This window comes from Alosa pseudoharengus, unplaced genomic scaffold (assembly GCF_046254945.1).
Source record: "Alosa pseudoharengus isolate Yale_2024_CS ecotype anadromous, Long Island Sound unplaced genomic scaffold, YU_APseudo_1.1 YU_APseudo_1.1_scf_10, whole genome shotgun sequence".
Lineage (NCBI taxonomy): Eukaryota > Metazoa > Chordata > Actinopteri > Clupeiformes > Clupeidae > Alosa > Alosa pseudoharengus.
The window spans coordinates 38,959,336-38,985,702 of NW_027468565.1; the positions used below are offsets into that span (position 1 = coordinate 38,959,336).

Sequence of the window (26,367 nt, forward strand, 5' to 3'; positions counted from 1 at the left end):
GATAGTTGGGGGAAGAATTTATTACTTTGCACAGAATGTGCTGGTATGGTATGCACAAATTGTACCTTCTGAAACTTGTCAGGAGGAATGACATGTATTAATGTTTTACTCAGCTCTTACATTTCTGTTGTGAGATAACAAGTATATCAGGTCATGGACTAAAGCTAATTGCATGTGAACTTCTGAATCTGAAACAATTTGCTATTTGCTCTGTGTGAATTACATTAAAAACATCTTGCATAACATCAATGGTAAAACATAATACTGAGGCGTTGAGGCATTTAACACCCATTGTTATCTTGTTCTGAGTAATGAAACATAAACCTCAATAAACTACACAGGGATTGATCTATACGGTACACTAATGCAAATAGATTATGTTTTTTTAAAAACCGGGCCTCATACTATGTACTTATATATTGGAGCAACACAATCATGCAACAGTACTTCATGCTGAGAAGAATACTGACTATTTGTACTGTCTGATGGAGCACTAGATTACCACTGGCATCGTAAATATAAGCTTCTAACTCTCTCTTTAGTCACTTCAAAATGACTTGGACTGCATAAGAAGCTGATGCATACTCCAATTGTTATGGTGTTTCTGATTCAGGCAATTAATGTCCAAATATTTAAACGTGCAAAGGCACCCAAACTGCCAGTTACCAATGCTGAAACGGAATATTGTTCTTTCGCAACATGCGAATAAGGGTAATGGTTTAAGCAGTTCCACTTGCAGTGCACTGGTAAGTATACACAGCTTAATCACCACTCCCCTGCACCTCAAGGGAGCATTGAGCCCTCTCTCTCCAAATGAGACCCATAGTATAACAGAATACCGGGAGTCTGACAGCTCTGTTTAGGTTGGAGTCGGTGGAAATGTACACATGGCAGATGGCCACTCTTACTTGGAGAGAGAGAACAGTCTGGCTGCTGAGGGAAGACCATCTTGATGACTTGTAAGCAACTCTGATTAGTCTATTTAATGTCTGTACAAACTCTCCATAAAACAGGAGATTTAAAAGAATCTTTCGCACATTTACTTAAGCTATCTGAGGAAACGACAGATGTTTTCACATTTAAATCTAATCTTTTGACAATAAAACTATATGTTAAGAATGTTTATTTAACAATCCTGTATTAACTTTCAAAATAAATAAATATAGCCCCAACTAAAGTCAAAGAATAGCCAATACTTTGGCATGCTCATAAACTCTCTTAGGGCATCCCAAAGACAGTACAAGTCCTGGGATAAAAATGGCAAACAATGTACAATGTTCATCAGCAGCTTTTGAATCCAAACTACAAAATGGTGGCACTGAAGAGGGTCTCTTGCATCCTGAGATCTTCCATTTCCACAAACAAAATTGTTTGTTACCTTTACCGATGGGGTGTTGATGGTTGACAGTTTGTATCCTTGTCAGTGGATTGGATCTGTCGGCCCTCAGAGACTCAAACAATCATCAATGCCTCAGGATTTCCCAGAACACGAGGCCACTAATTCAACGCCCCTGAGTCCACGTTGGCTAGGTTTGCCTGTTCCCATGTAGGAGTGGGATGATGTACACAGAGATGTCATCCCCAGAACCCAGGCGGTCATTAGCTATCCTCCAGCCCCTGTCTCTAAGCACTCCTCGTGCTCTCATCACCAGATCCTGAGCTGCCATGGTATATCTGGGAAACACATTTACACAAAATAACAACACATCACCACACAGTTGAAAAATATGAGGAAGATTTAATTATGTGTCCTTACAAAGATTTACTGTCACTTTCTTTTTTTAATATAACAGATAAACCAAAGAGTGCAGTGTTCACTGTAGTAATGTCATTCGCTGTGTTGGAGGAAACTTGCCTGTTCTGATCATCTGGGTCACAGTTACCAAGGAAACAGGTGACAGCCTCAGCCACTTCCTGGTTGGAGAGGACATCCCACAGGCCATCGGTGGCCAGTACCAACACATCATCCGCTCCGTGCTCAAACTGGGTGAGGGGATACACCTTCACCTTTGGAAAGGTCAGTTATTGCCAAGATGTGAGGGAACTGAAGCAGCCTTTGTGAAAGGGCATATAGTGTCTACAAAGTGTCAAGAAAATCCAAGACATTTCAAGATTGGGTTGGATATTTTTACACATATGCTTTGTTGATCGATGAGAATTTAATGGACAGGGGCATCAACTTTGTAATGAAGACAATAAACTACAGCTAACCCTAAATAAACAACATTAATAATTGAAGATATCTGATATCTTGAAGATCTGATATCTGTTTTTGAAAGATTTTGGTCTCTTTTGTTTGTTTTTGGTTTCTTTTTTTTACTGGTTATTAACAAAAATCATAAAGCTCTTCAATGGACTGTCCTGCATCTTCATTTAAGTAGTTTGCATTCCTCTATACCTTATTCAGAGTCCCTAACGTGGGTGTGATGCGTTAACTCACGCCTTCTGCCATGACCTCTTTTCTGCTTGGCTGGCACTTGCTTCACCCGTTAGTGATGGCGGTGACCACAAACGCGTCCACTATTTCATCCCCCCGCCCTGCCCCACCCCACCCCCTCCACTCATGAGCCTCCCACTCTACCCAAGTCACCTTCACACACGCAGAGCCATTGATTTTCCCCTGCTACAGTGACACTCTGCCACAAACACTGAAATGGATGCCTTGCGCTGACAAAGTGCTCGTCAGCTCTGCGACGCACGGCAGTTCCCCTCCGCTATGGAAAGTACCGCCACACCCCGGGGGGGGGGGTTAAAGAGCCTGTAGAGCTTCTCTGATAAGCTGTGGAGACAACTTGTGCAGAGCAACACCTACTCCGACTGGGGAGGACTTTTTTATCACCTCCACACATTACAGAAGAACTCACAGTCTCTAGCCTCCTATTCGGAGCTGCAAACTTTTCAACAGCATGCACTACAAGTCGAGACTCTGACCCCTAGTTCAACCGTTGCGATCCACATCTTATTACCGCGCCATACAGTCGCACAGTGAAAGCATATTTAGAGAGAGCTGCACAGAGATATAACGCTGGATGGCTCAGGGAGAGAAGTTCAAAGGAAAGGAGAGAGTGAGAAAGAGAGAGAGAGAGCGAGAGAAGTGTCTATGCATAAATCCGAGAAGAGACTTGACTGCAAGCTGAACTGTGTCTGAACTCTGAGCAGAGTGAATAAAAGATCAAGAGAGCTGTTGGAGAAATCAGAGCCACGGTGATTGGGAACGCACACCCTGACTGTGCAGCTCGTGGTCGTGCTCGTGGAGGGTGATGGTCTGGGAGGGCGGCTGGGTGTTTGGGGGCTGGGGGGAGTATTCCGTTTGTGGAATTTTTGATTAAAGGCAGATTAAAAGGAGGTCACTTTCAAGAAGTAAGTGGTTGGGTTTGTCTCAGCTTGTGTTGATACACAATGCCATACTTACCACATTGTCATAACATTTATCATCTCACGATGGCCCTTGAGGCCCAGAGACATTCAGACACCTGTTATATGTAATGACACATGCTAAATAACATTGCTTTCTCCATTTCATTAAAAAATAATGTGCATCACATTGAGATTAGATTATAGGTTAGATTATACTGAATATGTATTTGGCTTTAATGTGGACAGCTTTAAGTGGACAGCTTATTTATAGGTTTTATTTAACACGTATTGCTAGTTAGGTCGGCCCACAGTAATAAGAAAACCTCTTTGTATTTTGCTTTGATGCTGAGAATAAGTGGACTGAACATAAAGATGTCTGGGGGGGCAGACAGACAAGAAGGAAAGCCAGAACACTTTTCTAGGGAATATTAAATGCGTTGCTTCAGGATCAGATTGCAGGGGTTGTGCTTTGCACCCAGGCATTTTGAGCAAGATAAGGGCAAACAAGGGCTAGTAAGCTCATAAGCTCAGCTCTTTGTGACAAGTTATTCTGTCTTACTCTCCAAAACAAACTAGACAATTAGCCCATGCTGTTTTCTGAAGTTCTCCCCTGAATCTAAATCTGACTTCTTTGATTTCGTCCTTCATGATGTCCAGAACAGGTCTGGATTAAAGCTAATCGCTCCCACCCACACTCAGACCAAATTCTCCCCCGGCGGCCTCCAGTTGGATGTTATGATATACGTCTGGCTCCATGAGACTAGCTGCCATTACAAACGGGTCTTTATGTATAATGTATGAGACGGTACACTAGCGTGTGTGTAGTACCTCTGGACAGCAGGAGAGGAAAGGTTTGATGTAGATGTTGGAGTCGTGCACTTTCAGGTCATGATCGCCGAGGCCCCGGGTTACACCGATAGTAGCCAGTACACGTGCCTGAGTGGAAAACACACATGTGGCAAATCAACGTAGGCGCACAGTCCAAGTTTGAAATTTAATTCAATTCTACCAGGAGTAAGGGTGACCTACATGACCTATGTGTTGGCTGCTAGTGCAGTGGACATGCCTGTCTGATCACTTTGTGCCTTAGGACTCCACTGAGATGGTTTCAGGGTTCCAGTTTCTCATGTGGGTCTCACGAGTAGAACCTTAATTGATCTAACATGCCCGCTATGTCAACATGTTCTTGTCTGAGAAAAACCATACAGGTGCATGCAAATGCTTGTTTTGACTTTTTTGGTGAGTAGACACAGGCTCTGTGGTCACCCCAAGTTCCATCAAAGCAACAGCATCTGGAGAGTTTTGAGTGGTATGCACAGCTTCACAGTGTTTACACTAATCATTAACCCTGTGCTTTCACTTGCTTTCTGTTATGGATGGAGGTGCATACAAATCTCCAGTAAAAATCATTAGTCTTAATATACTTAATATATTTATTAATATAAATAATTCTGGAAAATACCACACACTCTATTAGGAGAGCTTCATGAGAAAAAAACATATAAAAGTACCACTAGAGGTGATGCGACTGAAATGTGGCATTAAAGTCTGCTAGATCTGACTGAAACCAAAACCCTAATGACTTCTTTGCATGATCCATTATGGGAACTCAAAAGCCATAATGAAGATAATTTGTGGCACTTGCACATAGCATGAAGTACATAAGATATGCATGACCTCATGGATGAGTCTCCACCATATGCTCCATATATATTTATAAGATTTCATAAATCATTTTTTATATACATATAAAATTACTTCCTGAGAAATGCTACCATACATTTTTTTACATATTTTAGATTGAATTACAGCTTGATGAAAAGCACTAAGAAACATTTACACAAATGCAGAAGATATCTAACAGAAGTGTCACCCCATTAAAAACAACTTTTCCAGCTGTCTGCCTATACGGTGTCATTCCTCAGTGCTGCAGCTACTCAGAAGTCGACCTCGTTTGCACATGTAACTCCCGATTCCTTTTTTACCCCTCTCTGTCTACACACATCTGAAACAGCTGTCTACCGCTGAGGCGCACTGGTCTACTTGAAATGGAATCATAAAAGTGGTGTGCGGGAGAGGGGGAGGAATCAGGAGTGCACTTCGAGGAGTGCTGGAACCAGCACCGAGGAGGAGATAGATGTGGGAGTGTGGCGCTCCTCAGGCAGACAAGGAGACAAGGAGACAAGGAGACAAGGAGACATATCTGGGGATTAATTGTTAGGCCCAGCAGCGCACATTTTTTTATTAATATTTCCAGTTTTTTCGCCCTCGTAGTCAGGCTTTGAAGCGCCTCCGCCACCAGTCTGACACGAAGCCCACTGTCTCCGATTTGCCATTCGTCTGTCAGCATTACTTTAAACAGATGGACGCGATGACGAGGGCGTATTATAAGGAGGGGGGGTATTATTAAGGAGGGGGGGTATTATTAAGGAGGGGGGGTATTATTAAGGAGGGGGGGTAAAAGCCAGTGCTCCTTCAGGTCATGTTTCAGCTCATCTCTGGACACCACACACTAGCTTTGAGTGCTTCCTCCTGATCCTCCAGCCCAGTCAACAAACCTCTTACTCGACACAAACAGCAATGACTTTCAGTCAAACGAAGCCTAGTCATGATCATTAACAAACATTTTACAGAGTAATGAATATATAGTATGTAATATCTATCACACATTAAGTACTAATACACGTTTCATATGCTTGTAACTGCATTCAATGGCGAATCGGCGTCTGCGCCTTAAGTTTGTGATGTTTTGCCTGGTGCGTGAACTCCAAAGGTTGAGTACAGTAGAAAAAAATCAGAGGCGCACTCAAGGGCTTGATTCTAATACAAATTTGTATTGAGAGCCGAGGTTTTTTCAACAAGTCTAGACAAAAAACTGGGAAAAAACCTCGGCTCTCAATACAAATGTGTATTAGAATCAAGCCCTTGAGTGCGCCTCTGATTTTTTTCTACTGTAACTGCATTCACACATTAAGTACTAATACACATGTTTCATATGCTTGTAACCGAAAGGGTAGGCTATATTATTTAAGTTATGAATAGAACATGGTCTTTCTTGGGGCTGCATTGTGTAACAGACTGTAAATGTCAGAAGCTGACAAATGGAAATTACTGGACTTTAGTCTCAGTCAAATACCCCGCAAGGCCACAGGAATAATTGTTATTAGGGCACAATTTCTTACCTTCTTGCCTTCCCCGTATATTAAAGGAAACTTCAGGTCGTCGTCTTCTATGGTTTTATATGCCCTGCACAGAAGAGAGGAGACTGTAATGGGTTTTTGCTTTATGGCAGACACACATGCTCTCGGGAAATTGCTCCACGACTTCACAAGAAGGTGAGAGATTGGTCACTGGAGGAGTAGGGTTCCACAAAGCCTTTGTAGTGGAAAAGCCATGTGAACTATTCTACCACAGTAGAAAAAACAGTGGTGCTGGTAGCTACAGTCAGGGATTGTAAGGACTTTGTTGAACGCATGATTTTTATCACTTGGCTGTGCCCAGACAAATAAGTTTAAGGTAGAGATTACAGCTCTATTGAGGTAAACAGACCCGCTAACCCTCTAATCTACACAGCACTAGTTAAAGAAGTATTGTTTAGGTTTTTATTGTTTTGTAATGTATGTTTTTGTAGATGCCTGCTACATTGGTAAGTGTGCTACCTACAAAGGGAACATTATTTGAGGATAACTGTGGAATACTGTGGAAAGCACAGGTCTGTTTACTGAGAACTAGGGACCTGTGATGTAAGCCAGTTGTGCAACTAAAAGACGTGCTATATAGCAACAAGCAGGGCGGACCATAGTAATTGCTCAGAGGAATCTTTAAGCGCACTCCAATGTGAATTATTCAGCAGTCACCAACTGGGAGTAAATGTGGAAACAGTGCATACAGAAACAGCTCTTTATATAGCCAAAGGAGATATAGAAGAGACTCGCGTTGACATGTTACATGTATGTGACCACTTAACAGCATTCTTTGTGTAAAATCAAGTATGTTGCTGTCAACAAAGCTAACTGAGAGCATCAGACATTCACCATGAGAGTGAGAGTTTTCCTAAATCTTCCAAATGTGTAACATGAGATATTTTTTTCTCAGTCTTGTCACAAGGGGGGAATTAGTGGAGCTTTGGAGAGAAATGTGCAGATAACTGCCTGCTTCCACCGTGAGGTGCCCATATGCTCTCTCACCAGGTGCTGTTTCGCACTCAGCATTTTCAGGCTGTCGGAGCCGCAGTCGTGGCAGGAAGCTCGGTCCAAAAGCACACATCGAGGCCCACTTTTGGGTCGCGCTCAACACAGGATCCAGGCTCCACCTCAAGAGCTCGGTCCAAAATCACACAAAAGCACAATCTGGTTCTGATTCATTGGGCTATTGAGAACTGCGGCTAATACACCTGTGAGGTTATTACATGGTTTTGTTTTTTAAAATGGCATAAAACACTGTCCTGCGGTTTATACACAATGTGGCTTACACATGGGTAATTACTGTAGTACTTGATTACTCATTTTGGGCTTTCTAACTGCCTAGCAATTCCCCTGATTTTATAATCTACTTGATCATGTTGACTCATTCAACCATCAAAAACTTTATATTTTTCCTTTCTCTCGAGTATCCCATTAAAAATCTCACAAACGCTTAGATTGTCGACACTGACATGGTCCTAGGGAAAGTACAAACAATTTGTCCCTAACTTGTCCCAGTTCCCATGTCCAAATTTCTGTCTTTGTCATTTCTGTCATTCATTTCTAGTAGTGGACCTTCTGCATCATACTTCCACTGCATCTACACACTGTAGGCGCCCCAGCCAAGCCCAAGCTTTTGAGGCGATAATTATGTTACCACAGAGCTAGATCCCCTACACGGAGACATGATGGCACCAGAGCGGGGCCACCAGAGCGAGATCCGAGTCGTCTCTCAGGCTCTCAGAGGGGGCAGCCCCAGGACAGGGGGACCCTTGGGAACTCAGAAGAGTAGCATCGCTCAGGCTTCACATCACATTATGTTCACATTATGCCTATCTAGCCGCTCCACTTGACACCTCTATGGACACTCTTCTCCTCTGACCGGTATACATTTTTGATGAGTACCCGCATGGTTCTAACGACATACCCGTTAAAGGTAGACAAGGTAGTGTGCAGTTGGTACGGCGACTTCATCTCACACCCCTCAGCTACAGACAACACTGAAGGAGCACGATGGTTTGGTGCACCTCTACTTCTACGGTTGTACATGACAACACGGAGCGAAAAAGATTGTAGAAAGGACTGCGCCAACAGTGTAAAAATAAACAGCAAAAGCACGGAGGACACCGCGGCAGAGCGAAAAATGATGACGGCCATTTTGAAACGCAATCCATCTCAAGCCCTACCCCCAGCTACCCCAGCTACCCCAGCTACCCCAGCTACCCCAGCTACCCCAGCTACCCCAGCTACCCCAGCTACCCCAGCATGGCCGTCTGGCACTACCCCAGCTACCCCAGCTACCCCAGCTACCCCATCTACCCCAGCTACCCCAGCTACCCCAGCATGGCACTACCCCAGCTACCCCAGCTACCCCAGCTACCCCAGCTACCCCAGCATGGCACTACCCCAGCTACCCCAGCTACCCCAGCTACCCCAGCTACCCCAGCATGGCCGTCTGGCACTACCCCAGCTACCCCAGCTACCCCAGCTACCCCAGCTACCCCAACTACCCCAGCTACCCCAGCTACCCCAACTACCCCAGCTACCCCAACTACCCCAGCTACCCCAACTACCCCAGCTACCCCAGCTACCCCAGCTACCCCAGCTACCCCAGCATGGTCGCCTGGCACTACCCCAGCATGGTCGCCTGGCACTACCCCAGCATGGTCGCCTGGCACTACCCCAGCATGGTCGCCTGGCACTACCCCAGCATGGTCGCCTGGCACAAGACTAGATCTGATGGAGATGGTGGCATGGATGGAGATAATGACTTGGGTGGTGGTGATGCTGCATACTGCCGTACGACTACAGAGCGCCTCTTTGTTCCAGAGAGTGTGAGGAAAGGAGGAGGAGAGGAGGAGGAAAGGAGGAGGAGTGGAGAGATAGAGACGGAGGAGGAGAGGGATCGTAACTCAGATGCTGGCAGCTGGCCCAGCCACAGGCCGCCGTGGCGTTTGAACTTACAGAACATGCCCACTGCAGAGCATCCATCAATTTAACACGGCCCCCAGACAGCAGAGGCTGCCACTCGCAACAACCCCCCATCTGCACTGCGAATTTCAGAGGCAGCTGGGTCAGGGGAAACAGGCGGAGAGAGAGAGAGGGGGAAAGAGAGAGAGGGGGGGGAGAGAGAGAGAGGAGCACAAGAAGAAGGGAGGAGAGAGAATGAGCTTATGAGAGATAAAGACAAAAAAAGGTGGATGAGAGAGAAAGAAACAAGAAAAGAGTGATTAGCTTGGGAGAGGGAAGGGGTGGAGAAAGAAAGAGAATGACACAGAGACATGGGGAGGAAGGACAGAAGAGAGTGAGATGGAGAGAGGGAAAGAAAGAGACAGATAGACGGTGATGGAGGGGAAGTGGAGGAAGGTGGGGGAGGAAAAGAGAAGCCAGAGGCACACGGTTCTGCATTCTTAATTAGACTGTGGGCTCCATCACGTCCCAGAGGTGCGCCATCACACACACAGACAAGCCAGTAGACACGCACACACACACACACACACACATTCTGTCTTATAATATACACACACACACACACACACACACACAACCTAACATTTGCAGAACAGAAAGCTGTTTTAATGCCGAACATCAATCAGAACACGGTTCTGAGATCTGCCCAGCATTCAAGACAAACATGCCGCGGCCGACTAACCGACCGAGTGACACTCTCACACACGCCGCGGCCGACTAACTGACCGAGTGACACTCTCACACACATTTCCATGAACATCTGTCTCGTACCGCTGTCTTCAGTGGGACCTCCAGTGTACACAAAGCTTTCAGCCCATCTGGTCTGGCCAATCCGTCTCCAAAGCCCGGCTCCTCCTTCATGAAGAGTGACCCCTTGGGGGGGAACGTGTTTGATAATTCATCACTCGCGAGCCCTCGCCGCCGCCCTCTCATCGTCTCCCATGCTGGACACGTTAATGAGCGGCACTGACCCTTCTGCACACATCTCGCTATCTCCGCTGCAATCCGACACCCTGTCTCTCCCACTGCGAAACAGCGGACACCATGTGGATTACGGCCTGATCATTTTCCACACTTTTTGTGTTATAATCAGCTCCAGCAATTACAGCAGAGCTGACACTTTGAGTAGCTGCTATCTTACAGTTGATCCAGTAAGGCCAAAAGAGATTAGCCTGGAAATCCAGACCCATATCTAGAAAGATTTAAGGTCTGGCTATGAGTAATGAAAATGGCCCAACTCAAGGGGCGGCACCAAGCATGCATTTGAAAATATCATCGTCTTCTGTTCAAAAGTATAAGAATAAGTATATACCGGTATACTCTTTTGATCCCGTGAGGGAAATTTGGTCTCTGCATTTATCCCAATCCATGAATTAGTGAAACACACTCAGCACACAGTGAACACACAGTGAGGTGAAGCACACACTAATCAGTGAGCTGCCTGCAACAACAGCGGCGCTCGGGGAGCAGTGAGGGGTTAGTTGCCTTGCTCATGAACACTTCAGCTGTCCCTACTGGTCGGGGTTCGAACCGGCAACCCTCCAGTTACAAGTCCGAAGCGCTAACCAGTAGGCCACAGCTGCCCCAGGATTAGCTCTTGTTTAGCTCGCCTCTTGCCCGCCTATATCAGATACACCGATGTGATTGGTGATCGTCGGCTCCAAGGGCATGGGTAATAAGCATCATTATGAGTGACTAGCTGAGCAAATTAAAATTGTGCTCTCGCAAGAACTCGGGTAAAAAGAGATACACATAGCAGTGAGATGGAGGGTTGTTGTTTTAAAAGAATTCCAATTAAAATGGTCTATTTGTCTATTACAACAATTCAAAAAGCCTGTTATAGATAATGCACCAATCACCAAGTACTCTGAGCAAAACACAGGTTGAAAAGATTATATTTTGGCCTTGTGATTTGTGTGGACTTCGATTGAGATGTGCCTCCGCTGATGGCTTGCACCCTCCTTCATAACTTCCTTTGTACCAGCGGAGATAGACGGACAGCGATCACCACACCGGTGGTGTTTCCACGTAGGCTGCAGGGCCGTGACTCAGAGGTTTCTTCATAGACGGCGTTGCCGTGCGTAAAGAAGCAGGACTCACCATCCATTCATGGTGAAGTCCCTGTAGAGCATTCTCTTCCCCACCTCCTTCCTCTGCACCCGTCTAGGGAACTCCAGATACGTAAACTCGTTGCCCAGCAAGTGAGGCTGCATGAAACCCTGTCCAAAACAACAGCAAAACAAAGAGAGAGAGAGAGAGAGAGAGAGAGAGAGAGAGAGAGAGGTGATTCCAGCTTCCTGTGCCTTCAGACATGGGAGTTACAGAATCCCTCTTCCTGACACAACCCTGCCCCATCAGCCTGGTTCTGTTCTGTTGTTAGATGCAGTGACTGAGTGGTGTGGTGGGGCTAATCCTGACTCAATAGGAACTGACAGCAGCCTCACCAGAAACTGGAGCCTCTGCCGCTCTGTCTCCGGGGTGAACTCTGTCGACATGGGGACGATCTCGCCGTTGCGGACGATGATGGCCCTGGCAGGTAAACAGAGGGCATACGTTATGGGTGAACAGAGGGCATACGTTATGGATGTGCAATGCTTTCAGATGGGCACACAAACACAAATCCGAAAGGGCGATTGAAACATGTACTGTATGAATGGTGCTTTCAAAACAACGTTTATGTTGTGCTTCAAGTGAAGAATGTCCTTCTTTAAACAGAGGCTCTTCTATTCCGGTGTGGTCTGAGGGGGAGAAACTGGGTGGTATTTAGCCTTTAGGTTTATATTTACAGTAGTTACGTAAGCGGGACTCGTTGGCTGGAGGCCTGTCTGCATGCAATACCAAAAGATCTTGACCATACTGAGGAAGATACATACATTTTAAGAAGGAACGTTTTGCTGCTTCATGTTCACAAACAAGTTCAACGGTGTTTTACAAGACATTTACTCATCTCTGTCAGGACTAGTAGAGACATCTGCTCACTGATAAGCTACATCATTACAACGTATTCAAAGGCCATATCGCCCACACAAATTTCCTACAGAGATTTATGCAACTTTGTCATAAACATAGATATGTGATGTTTATCTTCCCCAATTTGGCAGCTTCACAGAGACCCTACCATGAGCTCCCACGTTCTTACCTGCTGTCTCCAGCATTGGCCACATAGAGCTTGCCCAGCAGATGCACCACTGCCAGAGCTGTGCAGCCGCCTGAGATGTTGTACACGGCCTTCTCTCGCTCGATCTGGCCATCCTGTGGGGTAAAACATAGCAATCATTTTATGCAAAAAAAATAAAACATTCTGCTAATATTAAAGAGAGATGATATGATGATGTATGGTTCTTCTGAAGAACATGGATTAAAAAATATACAGTATATTAGATCATTTGTTACAATTACCATGCCTTCATAAATCAATATGCGATAAATGGTCAATGGACAGGCAAAAGCCCATAACAACCGTGTCCTAGAGTTTTAAAAAGGAAAAACCATAGCCAAAGTATATAATTAAACCCATTAATTATGTTAATTAATCCAAGAATTTATTAAAAATCCATTATGTTAATTAATGAGTTGAATAATTGATCAACCACAGAATTAATTACAAAGTTGGCATTAAATTCAATGAGGCACTACTATATAGAACATACAACAGAATTACATGTAAAGTAGAACTGAGCCAGAATGCCGTTTTTCATGTACAGGATTGTATTGTAGACAAAGGGATCGATGGTTTTTCCATGTACAGGATTGTATTGTAGACAAAGGGATCAATGGTTTTTCTCATGTTCCATACAAAAGAATTGCTTGTCTCTACTGAAAATGTGTTAGTCTTAAGGGTCTCTGGTTCCCAAGCCACAGAATTACTACCTAGTGTTTGTGACAAGAGGTGATGGCAGGCAGTCTCAGTGAGGTCTCATCATGTGGCGACTTTGCCATCTGCTTGGTTGCTCATCAGCTCACTGATAACAAGACTGTGGGCGTGTGAGTGTGTGTGAGTGTGTGAGTGTGTGTGAGAGAGTGTGTGTGTGTGTGTGTGTGTATGTGTCAATGCATGCGCATGTAAGGAAGAAGTGGCAAAGTCCCAATACCGACTTTATCCTGATACATTCTCCACCTCTCCTCTCCCTCTGCCAACATCTACACACACACACACACACACACACACACACACACACACACACACACACACACACACACACACACACACTCACAGGTCAGAGCAGAGAGTTCTCTGTTGCCTTGGGACAACTCTATGCCACAAATGCTCTAAATTATAAACACAGCCACACGCACCATTTACAGCATTCAGCACTCAGCTCCCTCACACTGCAAAGGTAGCAGAGCTAGCCGCTGCACTCAGCTCCCTCACACTGCAAAGGTAGCAGAGCTAGCCGCTGAACCATCTCCCCTTGCAGTGTGCCACAACATGAAAGCCATGTTCAGCCTGTTATATAATTTACTTTACCCGAGCATTCAAGGACCTGTAACAACCTCACTAAATATCTACAGATTCAACAAATCCTGCAGTGCATGGGTGTAGCCCTTTAATTGGTTTGAGAGGTGCTTTAGTATAAGTATATATAAGTTTAAGTATATATACTCTTTTGATCCCCTGAGGGAAATTTGGTCTCTGCATTTATCCCAATCCGTTAATTAGTGAAACACACTCAGCACACAGTGAACACACAGTGAGGTGAAGCACACACTAATCCAGGCGCAGTGAGTTAGGTGCCTTGCTCAAGGGCACTTCAGCCGTGCCTACTGGTCAGGGTTCGAACCGGCAACCCTCCGATTACAAGTCCGAAACGCTAACCAGTAGGCCACGGCTGCTTTTTATGGACTCATGTGATATAACGACCTCAGTTACAAGAGAATAAATTCCCTCTCTTGTTTCCTGTGTGCCAGTATAAGACACAATAGGAAGTGTCTTGTAAAGTTTTTGGAGATTTTACAAGTGCAGCAGTTCACACAGGGTCACTGATGTGTCCGTGCCATGGTGCAAAAGGGAGGCTTGGAGGGTGGTGCAGGAGGGGGGGTGCAGGAGGAAGGCTTGGAGGAGGGGTGCAGGAGGAAGGCTTGGAGGGGGGGTGCAGGAGGGGGGGTGCAGGAGGAAGGCTTGGAGGGGGGGTGCTTTTCACTCCAATCTGTGTTGCAGAAGGACGAGGCCTGGAATCTCACCATTCTCCACTAGTGTACACAAACAAGGATGGCGATAAGGCGGATACACACACACACACACACACACACACACACATACACACACACACACACACACACACACACACACAGACCATATTTGATGTCTGCACGTTGGCCAGTCTTTATCTGACTGAGGCAGCTTCTCTATAAAAAGAAAAAGGGTAAAATACGGAAAAAAAGAGAGACAAGAAAACACAAGAAAACAAGTCTCTTAGACGGGAATGGACCGATTCACGTCAGCAACAAACCCATAATACCGGCATCAGTGATAAGATAAGCGGCTGAACTTCCAGACACCCGTTTTTTTTTTTCTACCAGAAAGTCTGCGCCCACCGAAGCGTTCCTGACAGTCGGCAGCCACGGCTGCCATCAGGGGAGCGGCGCTTGTGATTAGGCACCTGGAGAATGGAGAGGTGAGGAGCAAGAACAAAGAGCCAAAGCAGCTCCATCTTCAGAACATGAAGAAGAGCGAGTGGGTGGGTGGAGGATGTGTGGGGAGGGGGAGGGGGGAGGAGACAGTCACGTCAAGGGCACGAAAAGGGCGCAGAGAACGGAGGCAGCCTGGATAAGCTGAGGTGTGACTACACAGGGTAAAAAAGATGGCTTGTGAGTGAGTCTGTTCACATTTCCATGCTGTCTGTGGTGCAGGTGCAGGGAAAGACCGCGAGAGAGAGAGAGAAGAGAGAGAGAGAGAAGAGAGAGAGTGAGAGAGGGAGGGAGGGAGGGAGGAACGGGAGCAGAATGTGAGAAGCAACCAGGTCCAATTTCATGAAATCTCCTGCAGTGAGGAGAGAGAGTGGCAAATCGACTCTTTCATGCTGCCCACCAGACACTCCACCTCTACACACCATCATTATGATTAATGGTTTTATTTGATTTATGGTTTCCTTTTACTGTAACTGTTTGTCTGTTGTAGAATGTCATACATCTGATCAACTTTAGTGCTTATACATATTATCTAATGCTTAAGTTACATTTTTGTTATGCTTTTGATTAGATACAGCACATACACGACAACACAATGCAGTGCATAATTTCATGGCACGCTTCTGCTATCTTATCTGAGCAACTCAGGCAGAGTAAACTGATGAATATGTGGCAATGTGTGCTTGATAAAGAGCACAAGATGGCTCAGGGAACCAAGGCAGCACATTTCCTCAATCAGACAAATGGTTCAGAGCTGCAGAATCATATGCCACACCGAGTACAGTTAAACTAAGGATGGGTCTGCAGCATGATACGAGTTGTAGCATGCTGCCACCTAGTGGTGTGACACAGCAATGCTGCTTAATTGGTTAAACATTTAGCATTTTGCATATTATGGTACACTGTGTCAATAACATGCCTTCTTAGCATCGTCAGTTGTGTACCATGCTCCATATATACCGATACAAAAAAAGAACTTTGACTAAATGTTACTGATGAGAGCACATTTTAGAAGAAAATGTATACCCCAGCTCTGAATGCCAAGTCACACAAGGATGTACACTAATATGGACACACACACGTAAACACACACACACACACACAGACACACACACGCAGACACACACACACACACCACTATATTATTATTCTGGCACATGAGACAGCCTGAAGTAAGGTTCTAAGCGCCCCACCAGAGACTAGGGTTGAAGCGACTCAAGGATCTTTGGCCATACTGTTAAATCAGGTTTGTAACTGCCCCAGTGTTAATGTTCCAGGTGCCCCACTGTTGAATAGGGTCCTATTCTGTTGCACTGCTAAATACGGTTCCAAGTGCCCCACAGTTAAAAAGGGTCCTAACTACCCCACTGGTTAATAAAGTAATTGCTGCCTTATGAGATTAAACCCAAATCCCTTCAGTATTATAGTAGATTAGATTCTCACCACGTCACTGATAGTTTACGCCCTGTCTGGAACAGGGCAGCAACCACTAGAGGCCATCACTAAAGTGGTCCTGACTGGGAGCTAACGTCCAGAGTCCCCTGATGGTGATGGCGTACTGCTCCGCAGCAGTGGATGCACCATATGTTACCTGTCCCGGTGGAGTAGTGGCATGTTACGGATTAGCCCAGGCGTATGGGGCAAATTGCCTCACTGTGGCTACTCATTTAGGGATCTACTGGCCTTTTCAAACAAGTCAGAGGCGGGGTCTTATGATGTGCCCAAACACATCTCGTAAAAATAAAGAATATGTGAAGTGGGGTCTGGCTAGTGCTGAGATTACTGCACTTAATGATGCTAAATGATTTGATAATGACGCTGAGGATAGCAAAGGTCCCCTGCTTCCCCATGCCTCTGCACTCTCAGTAATGATCATTACACCACGGAGGCCCCAGCCCTGACTTATGCAAGTCATTTATACACTGCTCTGCGACAATGGTGACAGCAAAAGCAGAATTCTATTGCTTCCTCCCAAAAAAGTATCATTAAGTGATGCATGATTCTCATTCTCACGCCTTAGAGAACAGGTCAGACAAGGCTAATCTATTTATTTGTTAATTTAACATCGTTTGAGTTCCTGTCAACTGAACAAAAAGAGAACTAAAAGTCCCATTAATAATACCAAGCTTTAATGGCTTTAATAATACCAAGCTTTAATGGCTTTAATGTCCTATTAATAATACTAAGCTTTCAAGGGATATTCCACCATTTGGGAAAATACTTTAGTTTTCCACCTCCCCTTAAGTTAAACAATTGAGTTTTACCTTTCCCCAGTTCATCCAGCCGTTCTCTGAGTCTGCTCCAGCTCATTGAATCAGATTAGACCATTAGCATCTCTCCTATAAGCTAACGGTCTAATCTGAACCAATGAGCTGGAGCTAAAAGTGTTACTGTCAGACTCAGAGAACGGCTGGATGAACTGGGGAAAGGTAAAACTCAATTGTTTACCGGTAACTCAAGGGGAGGTGGAAAACGAGTGTATTTCCCCAAATGGTGGAATATCCCTTTAATGGCTTTAATGGTGGTATGTGGTGCAAAATGGCGCTCATGCCTCAGCCCGGTGTGGGTGTGACATTGATGATGGTTGTAGTGACTCTTTCATTGTAAGCTACTGACACTGTAGTACCCTCTCACTGTAAATCTAAATGTAAACATCAATGTACATAAATGTAACATGTTTTTGTTGTAAATAATGAATTGATAAGAATCACCACAAGACTTTGTATGCCTGCTTTAGTCCTCGTTGGTCTTAGGGGGGCCAGCAGGTCCTATGCACTCACCATGTCTTTGAAAGCGTTTTCTATGGCACCAATGACCAGGCTCTCGTGCTGGACCTTCTTCTCCGTGAAGAAGCGTGGGGCCGGCGTGCTGGGGGAGCCGGGGGCCCCTGAGGCCCCGCGGAGCGAGGCGGCCCGGGTGAGGGCCCGCTGAGCGCCCCCTGGGGACAGGTGCTGGTGGTGCTGGTGGTGGTTGGGCTCCTCGCCGAAGCAGGTGGTGGGCAGGACGGCGGGGTTGCGCAGGATGTCCTGCACCTCCTGCAGGTGCAGCTGGATGTGGTGGTGCAGCAGGCGCGAGGCCACCACGGCAGCGCCCGAGCCCGCGTGCCCGTCAAACAGGCCCCAGTAGTGCAGCACGAGCCCCTCGGAGTCCTGCGCATGGCCAGGCACGTAGACACGTCATTACAACCTCTTACTGGGTCACCAGGCTCTTCTAATCAGGTGTTTCCAGAAAATTGTACATTTTGTCCGGCACTACATAAGTATGTTCTTTGGGAAATTGTATAAAATATACACAGCATATCTTCTCTTCTCAGAGGTTCAATGAAATTAAGCTAAAATAAAGCAGTTAGAAGCAGTTAGAAGAAGAATTTCAGATGGTCTACTATATTAACCTGACTCTCGCCAGATGAATTTCATGGGATCGATCCATTGGAGTGGTACTTCAGAAGGCTGGGCCTTATCAAAAAATCCTTGTATATGATTTGATAAGCCACTTGTCCGTCATCTATTGACGTGCTACTTCAACCACTCACATCGAAGCCAACCCGTGACATCTCACAGACGCTTCTACGCTACGTCAGATCTATGAAACTCCCGCCCTGCGTCCTGATTGGCTCTACCATACAATCTTGTGCTGAAATCACTCCCAACGGAAGCGATCCCAGATGGATGTGAGTGGAGCTAGGCGGAACGAAATTCATCTGGCGAGAGTCAGGTTACTACTATATGGCCAGTTACACTAAAATGCAATTCTTACACACAATTCTTGCATGTTTGTCAATAGTACAGTAGTAGTAACATATATGCTACCTGACAGTTATACAGAGGGAACATCAAATGTTAACTGACAAATGTCGAAAGCACCATGCATGATGACATGGCAGAAAAATGTGGCGGGCTACTCTGTGCACAAACTGGTTGACCTGGTTTCGAATAGCATAGCCATGGGGAGCTGAAATGGGTTGTTGTTGAGACAGCTGACAGATGCCAAACAAGCTCATGGAGTGAGAGAAACAAAGCGAAGCAACACAAATGGGGGAAAAAGGGCAGTAAGCGGCAGTAAGGCCTTGGGGGGGGGGGGGGGGTGTGGAGCAGTACTTACAGCGCTCTCTCGGAGCCCCAGACCCTCGCCGTTGGGCAGGGATGAGCGCCTGTGGGTGGTCGGGGTGTGGCTGGGGGTGGAGGGGGCTGGCCTCCTCTTCAGGGCCACAACTTCACAGCAGGCCTGGTCCTCGTTCAGAGCACTCTTCCCTGCATTGATCACCCTGAATAACCACAGCACACTCATCATTCAGCCCACCACTTCACTTCCTGATACTAACAAAATCACTAACAGACAGCACTCAGCATAATGACCTACACCACATGCATTTTTAAGTGCAATTATTGCAATCATTGGGGTTTCTAAACATGTAGCATGTATAAAGTATGATACTATTTATTGTGGGCTGATTCAATTGGCCACCATGGCCGTGTCTGACCGTGCATGCGCGCATGGGAAATTTTGGGAAAACATTTTTGGAAATGAGCTTATTCGCTGTCTCCCCGAGAGTTAGATAAGATGTTACATACCCTTCTCCTCTCTGTGCGTGCAGTAACTCAGCCTGACGCACCCACCGTTAGCCTAGCTTAGCATAGTTCATTGAGGTGTTCAGAACCAACTAGCCTATAGGTCCCCAAAGTGACAACAGAACTTTAACATTTTCCTATTTAACTGTTGTGACTAGTATAATTACAATAAGTACAAATACCAATGTAAAATTAGACACAGCGATTTTATAAGAATATACATACTTAGAACTATATTCTCATTCAGGCGAAGCACTGCTATTTGGGATTTGCAGAAGTAAAACTGGAGCTTTTCAGGTGCTTCATGCATATCACTCCGCCCAAGTTGCAGTGCTAATAAGCTAATTGCCCAAAATGTTGGCGTGTTCCTTTAAAGCAACACCAAAGAGTTTTTTGTACCTTAAAATAATGTTTCCAAAATCGTTTCAGTGGTTAATCAACTCGTAACAGGGTGAACGGCACTTCTGCATTCACTTCGTGGCCCTCTATCGGCTATAAAGGCACTATGTAAGTTTGCCAGATCGGGTAGCGGATCTGTAGTTCGATGGAATGAGACATAAGAAACTACAAATTTGACTTGCATCTGATGTCGCAATACATCGTACTTTCATAAAATCAAGCAGCATATTCTACCTTGTCTGACATCGTTATTTGCAAAGTCAGTGCTGGATAAACAAATAGCGTGCGTGAGACAGAGGAAAAGTTCTTTGGTGTTGCTTTAATACATGTAAACAGAAATGAATACAATGTATGTATGTAATTAATTAACTAACTCAAAGAACAGCTTTGATGCTGTTTCAAATTCCTTGCTTTTTAAATAATCTCACATAGACACAAGCTTTTAATTACCCTTTCAGATACTGCATTGATGATGAAGCAGCGATGACAGTGCTCAGAACCCTCAACGTTCTATGTAGCGCATATCCAGGAAGAGGGTGAAGCTCACCACGGGATGATTGGCTGCCTTCTCTATGGGTGGCTGCCCAGGGCTTCTAATTAGTCATAGCAAACAGGATGAAGGCAATTTAGTCTTTCATCTAATTAATGCTGGTCATGAAACGGAGAGCAGCACTGGTCTCCATGGCTACCTTTTAATTGATCTGTTGGCCCCAGCTTTCTTTGTGTGTGTGTGTGTGTGTGTGTGTGTGTGTGTGCTGGGGGTGTTTGTGATGGTGGAGATTTGTGTTCTGTGTCAAGTGTCCTGGCTTACTACTGAACCCAGATACCTGCTGCTTTCTCTTTCGCCCAGAGACAGAGTCATCATAGGTCGACTACCAATGAAAGCTAAGGTAGGAGACAGAGACCCAGGGGAGAGAGCGAGAGACAATGCCATGCTTATTGACATTACTCAGCATGGAGAGAGGGAAGTGTAGGAAGATATAAGGCCCTTCTCTCAGTCTCAGCCCATGGTCAGATAGAGTCCTAGACTTCATGCCCTGATACACTTAACCTCATTCCATCGCTTGTGTGCAAAACACTGAGACTAATATGAAAAAATAGGAGGTTATGATGATGCCATGACTGATAATGTGACAGTGAGTTTTATTCTACTCTCCTACCTACACGACTTCACCTACTGTAATAAGAAAGAATTGTGCATTGGCTAATACTATTTCTCAAGAGAGCGACAGCCTCTTAACATTTCAAAGACCACAAAGCCATGGTTCTGTACTTGTTAACACCGAAGTCGATGTGACTTTTGTCCTTACACGGGTCACAACACAGATATGTCAATCAAATATCAGAGCAGAACTGGACAATACAGGTCACAGGATGCCATTAATGTCACATCATCCCGCTTCAGGCTGTGTGACACAGAAGGCACTCACAGGATCACTAATCTCTCAGTGCACTTTGTGAAGCTATAATCAACTTTGGACAACTATCAAATACCCAAAGAAATAAAGATCATGAAGTTATGTTTGAAAACATGATTTGTTAGAGTCTGGTTAGCATGCAGACCTTCTCCATTGGAACTGAGAGTGGGTGTGGACAGGTTGCATTCCAGTAGGGGCGTAACTAGCAGTGACATGAAACTTAAATTGGTGCATTAAACTCTTGCCAAATAGTTTCAGAAGTGCAACAATCTTGTAAACGAAGGTTATTAATGCAGTTGTTTACTGAATTCCAAAGAAATACACGTCCATGCCGGATTAGCGATTGTATTTGCGTGCCCTTGTGACATTGGAAACGAGCTTCAAAGGCCTCTTGGCCAGACAGACCTGCAGGCTCATATGGGTATTCCCAGGCTAGATTTGTTACAATCTCACCACAACAATACTGGCAAAAACAACTCATCCATCAATTCATTGGTTTTATTAGATTAAAGAAACTATTCTCTATATTTCCAATCCAATGTGTGCCCTTGTGAACTAAACCGATTTCAAGCTCACTCACATTTACTTATACTCTGGATGTTTACTGAATACTCCACACTAACAAGTAACTAGGCAACCACAAAAGATTCAACTAACCTACTGTTAGGAGAAAACAACAAAACACTTCTGCTCCTGGTCAACAGAGAGGAAGTGAAAGCAGGACAGAATGCCTATACTGTTCCCCCTGTGCACAGGCCTATCAGCGTTCATGACTGAGAGACTACAGACTGCAGACAGCCATCCCCAACATTTGCAGTGTACACATGTGACGTGCCTCGGGTGAGAGGAGCAGCAATACCCTTGTGAGTACAGGAATGGGAAAGACTTTGACTGTAATCCTTAATTTGTCTTGGTCTGACATCTTAAACTGATGCCCTTTCTGTCCTCGGATGGTACAGCTGAGTGCAGATTGTTTGTCCTGGAGGCAAGCTAACTAGGAGTGTGTATGGGGAAACTAGGAGTGTGTATGGGGAAACTAGGAGTGTGTATGGGGAGACTAGGAGTGTGTATGGGGAAACTAGGAGTGTGTATGGGGAAAGGGGTTGAAGAGCCATGACATGCTGAGATGAGATCACGTGCCAGAGGGGCAGTAACACAATTACATTGGAATCAACATGAAACCCAGACTAAGGCAGAACTGAAAGTAAATTCAAACAAGAGAGAACCTAAACTAATACACACTGCGTCCAACAGTAAAGTAGCGTATGGGGGAGCACTGTGAAGGCCAATGCCTGACAACATTTTCAAAAGTAACACTACTTGGCCCCCCGGCAGCCCCTGCCAGAGGCATGTCCGGCTGTTAGTATTGAAAGAGCCTTGTATCTTCTACGCTGTGATCGAAGCCAACTCATTACTTCACTGGCAGATGAAATAGAGCAAACAAAATCCGGCTCAGCCAAAGGCACTGGCAGAGAGACCCCCTTTCACCTGCGGAATACCCGTCTGGGATGGTAAACAAATTACCCTGGGTCAACACACACATCAAGGCATTTGGCATGGATGATGTGTTCTGAGTATTTACTAAATGAATTCACTGAAAGGCTCTGTGTTTGAGAGTGGACTTGACTTTGGGCATGTGTTAATATCTGTTGAGATTTCACACTACGCTGGACCATACAACCACTGTTTCTGAGTGAAGCTTTGGACTGTGCTTCACTTGGGCAAAAACAGCACATGCCAAAGTGAATAAACTACTACATTAATCATTAAATGTCAATCAGGCTGAGTGACATTTCTCATAATAGTAAACAAACAAATGCATTGCATTTGTGTGTATTTTCTGTATCTGTGTCTGTATGTTGTAGCCATTCTTGTGTGTATTTTCTATATCTGTGTCTGTATGTTGGAGCCATTCTTGTGTGTATTTTCTGTATCTGTGTCTGTATGTTGGAGCCATTCTTCGAAGAAGCTCTGACACATTGTTGCACCCAACTTGCTTAGCTCAGCTAAGAAATTATGGATATTTTATGAGATTATAAAAATCTTGGACAGTCAGCAAAGGTAGAGAAATTCAGACCATTACCTTACTGTAACTTGAGTGATTTCTATGACTGATCATTTTTAATGGCTGACAATGTTTTTTAAATGATTACATGTATATGTTAACCCCAATAGTCGTACAGTGCAAAGGTATCTTACTGTACTAGACTCAGCCCGTGTAGAAAATATTTTTTCAAAGTTCAAAGTTCTGCAGTCTGCTTTGTGATAAGAAAAGGTCATTTCAGTTGTACACACAAAGTGTTTTACTGACAGAGATTTATGGATTTATCCATTAGTCCCTCAGGAAATGCAGAAGCGCTGAACTGCAGATGTAATGTGCGGAACATCATAATTGACCGTTTACATCTAACATCTCCACATGCACAGACACTTTGTTGTCATTTGCTGTTTGTCAACATGACGTTACTGAATACGGCAGAACCATCCTAATTTATCTACCACTGGAGCCTATATGGCAATAAATGCCAGAGTGTGTGTGTGTGTGTGTGTGTGTGTGTGGTGTGTGGTGTGTGTGTGTGTGTGTAAGCAAGCATGGCTGATGACAAAAAGCAATTCCTTATCATGGTTTTCAGCTTATCTTCCTGCAGGAATAAGCAGCTGTGGTTAATCCCTGGCTGTGCCTCTCCTGGACAGTGACTCAGAGGGGTGTTTCTCGAGTCCACCAGCTGGAGAGCCAGCTGTTGACAAAATGACAACACTGCTTAAAGCCACCGAGGCCTGGTGCACACTCCACAAAGCACAGGGTGCAGATTCCCACGGACCAGAATCACTTTCAATTCAACAAGAAGTGTATTGAATGTGGAGAAGTAAAGCCAGCGCCACAGAATGGCTGTTGGGCACAGTTTGTAAAGGGCCGAAACACTATGCTGCCATGTGCTGATGTCAATGTTGACATTTTATCGGACTATCTAGGGGACTGAATGTGCTTTGTACCCACAGGACACCAAGCAGTTCAGCTGTTTTAAGTTAGTTCACTGCCATGGCTGCATGAGAAGAGGCTTTCTTTATTCAGCTGCATGACTACACATCCACATAACCACTAAACACCATCTACTGCAAAACCAGGACTGGGAAGTGAGTGACTATACTGAAAAATCACCTTTCCAAGTCTATGACAGTGATGTATTATAGGCTACTGTATACTGTAAGTGTACCATGTACTAATGTGGGGAAATGGACATTTCTTATACTACTAGTTTCATACATTTTTGAAGTAGCCTAACTTTGTTTTATTCACTGCCCTTTAAGTTAGCCTACAGCACAGGTACAGATGGACACCAATAGCATAGCCTAGCCTACACATCAGTAGGCCTACACGTTTCTGAATACAATGTTCATGATTAAAGATCGTCGCAACACCAGCAGTCATTAGTTGCCCGGTGTGTAATTAGGCTAATGAACGGGAAATACATCAAACTGGACCTCAAATATGCTGCATGACCAGACTAAATAATTAAAAGGTAAAGACAACTAATTTCTATACAATCTTATATAAAGAGTAAACAGGGTAGACATATAGTTAAACCAGTTGAGATTAGGCCTACGATTTATCTCGAAGATTTCTCGAACACGTCAAACCATTTTTCACTCATCTGCTGTGACGTGGCTTGTCCTTATTGCGCGAGGAAAGGAGGACTGACTTTTCCAACGCGTTTTCAGATGTGGACTGACGTGCAAGGCGAATAAAACTAACAATGTTTTTCTCAAGCGAGTTTCCCTCGCCGAAAATCAATTGACTGATGAATATCCTTCAATCCTTTCTTTCGAGCTTCGCATTGTTTTATTTAGGCTACCCATCATCTAAACGGCCTTCTATAGGTTAGGTTGCTGTGATTGGATGAACTGGTAACCAGGTAGAACAGGGCTATCAAAGCGACTGTGTACTGGAATCAAAAGACATGTTTAGACTATTTTATTCCAAGTTTACCCCGTGCATTTGTTACTGCATAACCTGTAATAGGACGCGTCATGAGACCTAAATTGTAGCCTATATGGTGGCGGACGAATGCGTATAGGCTACAATGCAATACGTCGCTTCAAAAGCATTGTAGCCTATGCAATTGTCCTTTAAGTGTCAGCATCTGCCATGCTTATAAGACAGCTGAAAACACGCTAGAGATGCTGTAGCCTATTTCTTTAACATGGACGCAGCACTTACTCTGCATATCCTGTAGTCCACGGCAATCTGTTCGTCTCTTTCAAGATGAGGATCGGTCGCGCTATGTGATCCGCGGAGCACTCGATCTCGTCAGGTGACAGACCCAAAAACTCCGGTCTCATGTAGGGAAATTTCAGCGGTAAATCGGAGATGCCCAGATGATCGCCGTTGGTACCACCAGCCATGATGCCTCCCATTATATTGGCTACGGCCGATTTCACTCGTGTTAGCATGGTCCCGCTACAGTGTGCGCCCCCGCTGTATATTGTGGTGGTCTCCCTATTCCGAATTTACCCCCCACCCAGCTGGCACAGTGTTCCATCCAACTGCGCGGACTAGATGGGCACCCCTCACAGTTTCATACAGTCCCAAGTGAACACGGAAACAACTAATGGTGAGCTTAGTCATGTGACAGTCCTGTTGTGGGATTTGGTCTCATAGCCACTGCTCTGATCAGCTTAATGTCAGACCAATGTCTTCTCTCGGAATTTATCTCGTAGGCTAGCTACAGAACCGCGACATCTCCAAGTTCCAACAGTGCTTTTAGGTAGAGGTTTTGTTGACAGGTTGCTTCCATTCTGGAAATCATGCGTATGAGTGCAGCAGGACTCCGCTAACACTGGCTG

At 45.0% G+C, this 26,367-nt stretch overlaps 1 protein-coding gene across 1 annotated transcript; it reads right to left on the minus strand.

Moving 5' to 3' along the window:
• ppm1h (protein phosphatase, Mg2+/Mn2+ dependent, 1H) lies at nucleotides 1-26,367 on the minus strand. The gene is made up of 10 exons (XM_076271545.1): nucleotides 25,742-26,367; nucleotides 19,239-19,401; nucleotides 17,918-18,286; nucleotides 12,649-12,761; nucleotides 11,954-12,038; nucleotides 11,610-11,728; nucleotides 6,540-6,603; nucleotides 4,186-4,293; nucleotides 1,856-2,007; nucleotides 1-1,674 (listed from the first exon to the last, which is right to left on the minus strand). The coding sequence occupies exons 1-10, from the start codon at nucleotides 25,972-25,974 to the stop codon at nucleotides 1,527-1,529; spliced, it is 1,554 nt and encodes a 517-aa protein (XP_076127660.1). The 5' UTR covers nucleotides 25,975-26,367; the 3' UTR covers nucleotides 1-1,526.

Coding starts and splice junctions, on each gene's coding strand:
- ppm1h (XM_076271545.1), bottom strand. CDS start 25,974: ATGCTAACACGAGTGAAATCGGCCGTAGCCAATATAATGGGAGGCATC. Junction 12,039..12,648: donor GCCAATGCTGGAGACAGCAG/GTAAGAACGTGG, acceptor TTTACCTGCCAG/GGCCATCATCGTCCGCAACG. Junction 11,729..11,953: donor GGCAGAGGCTCCAGTTTCTG/GTGAGGCTGCTG, acceptor TGTTTTGGACAG/GGTTTCATGCAGCCTCACTT.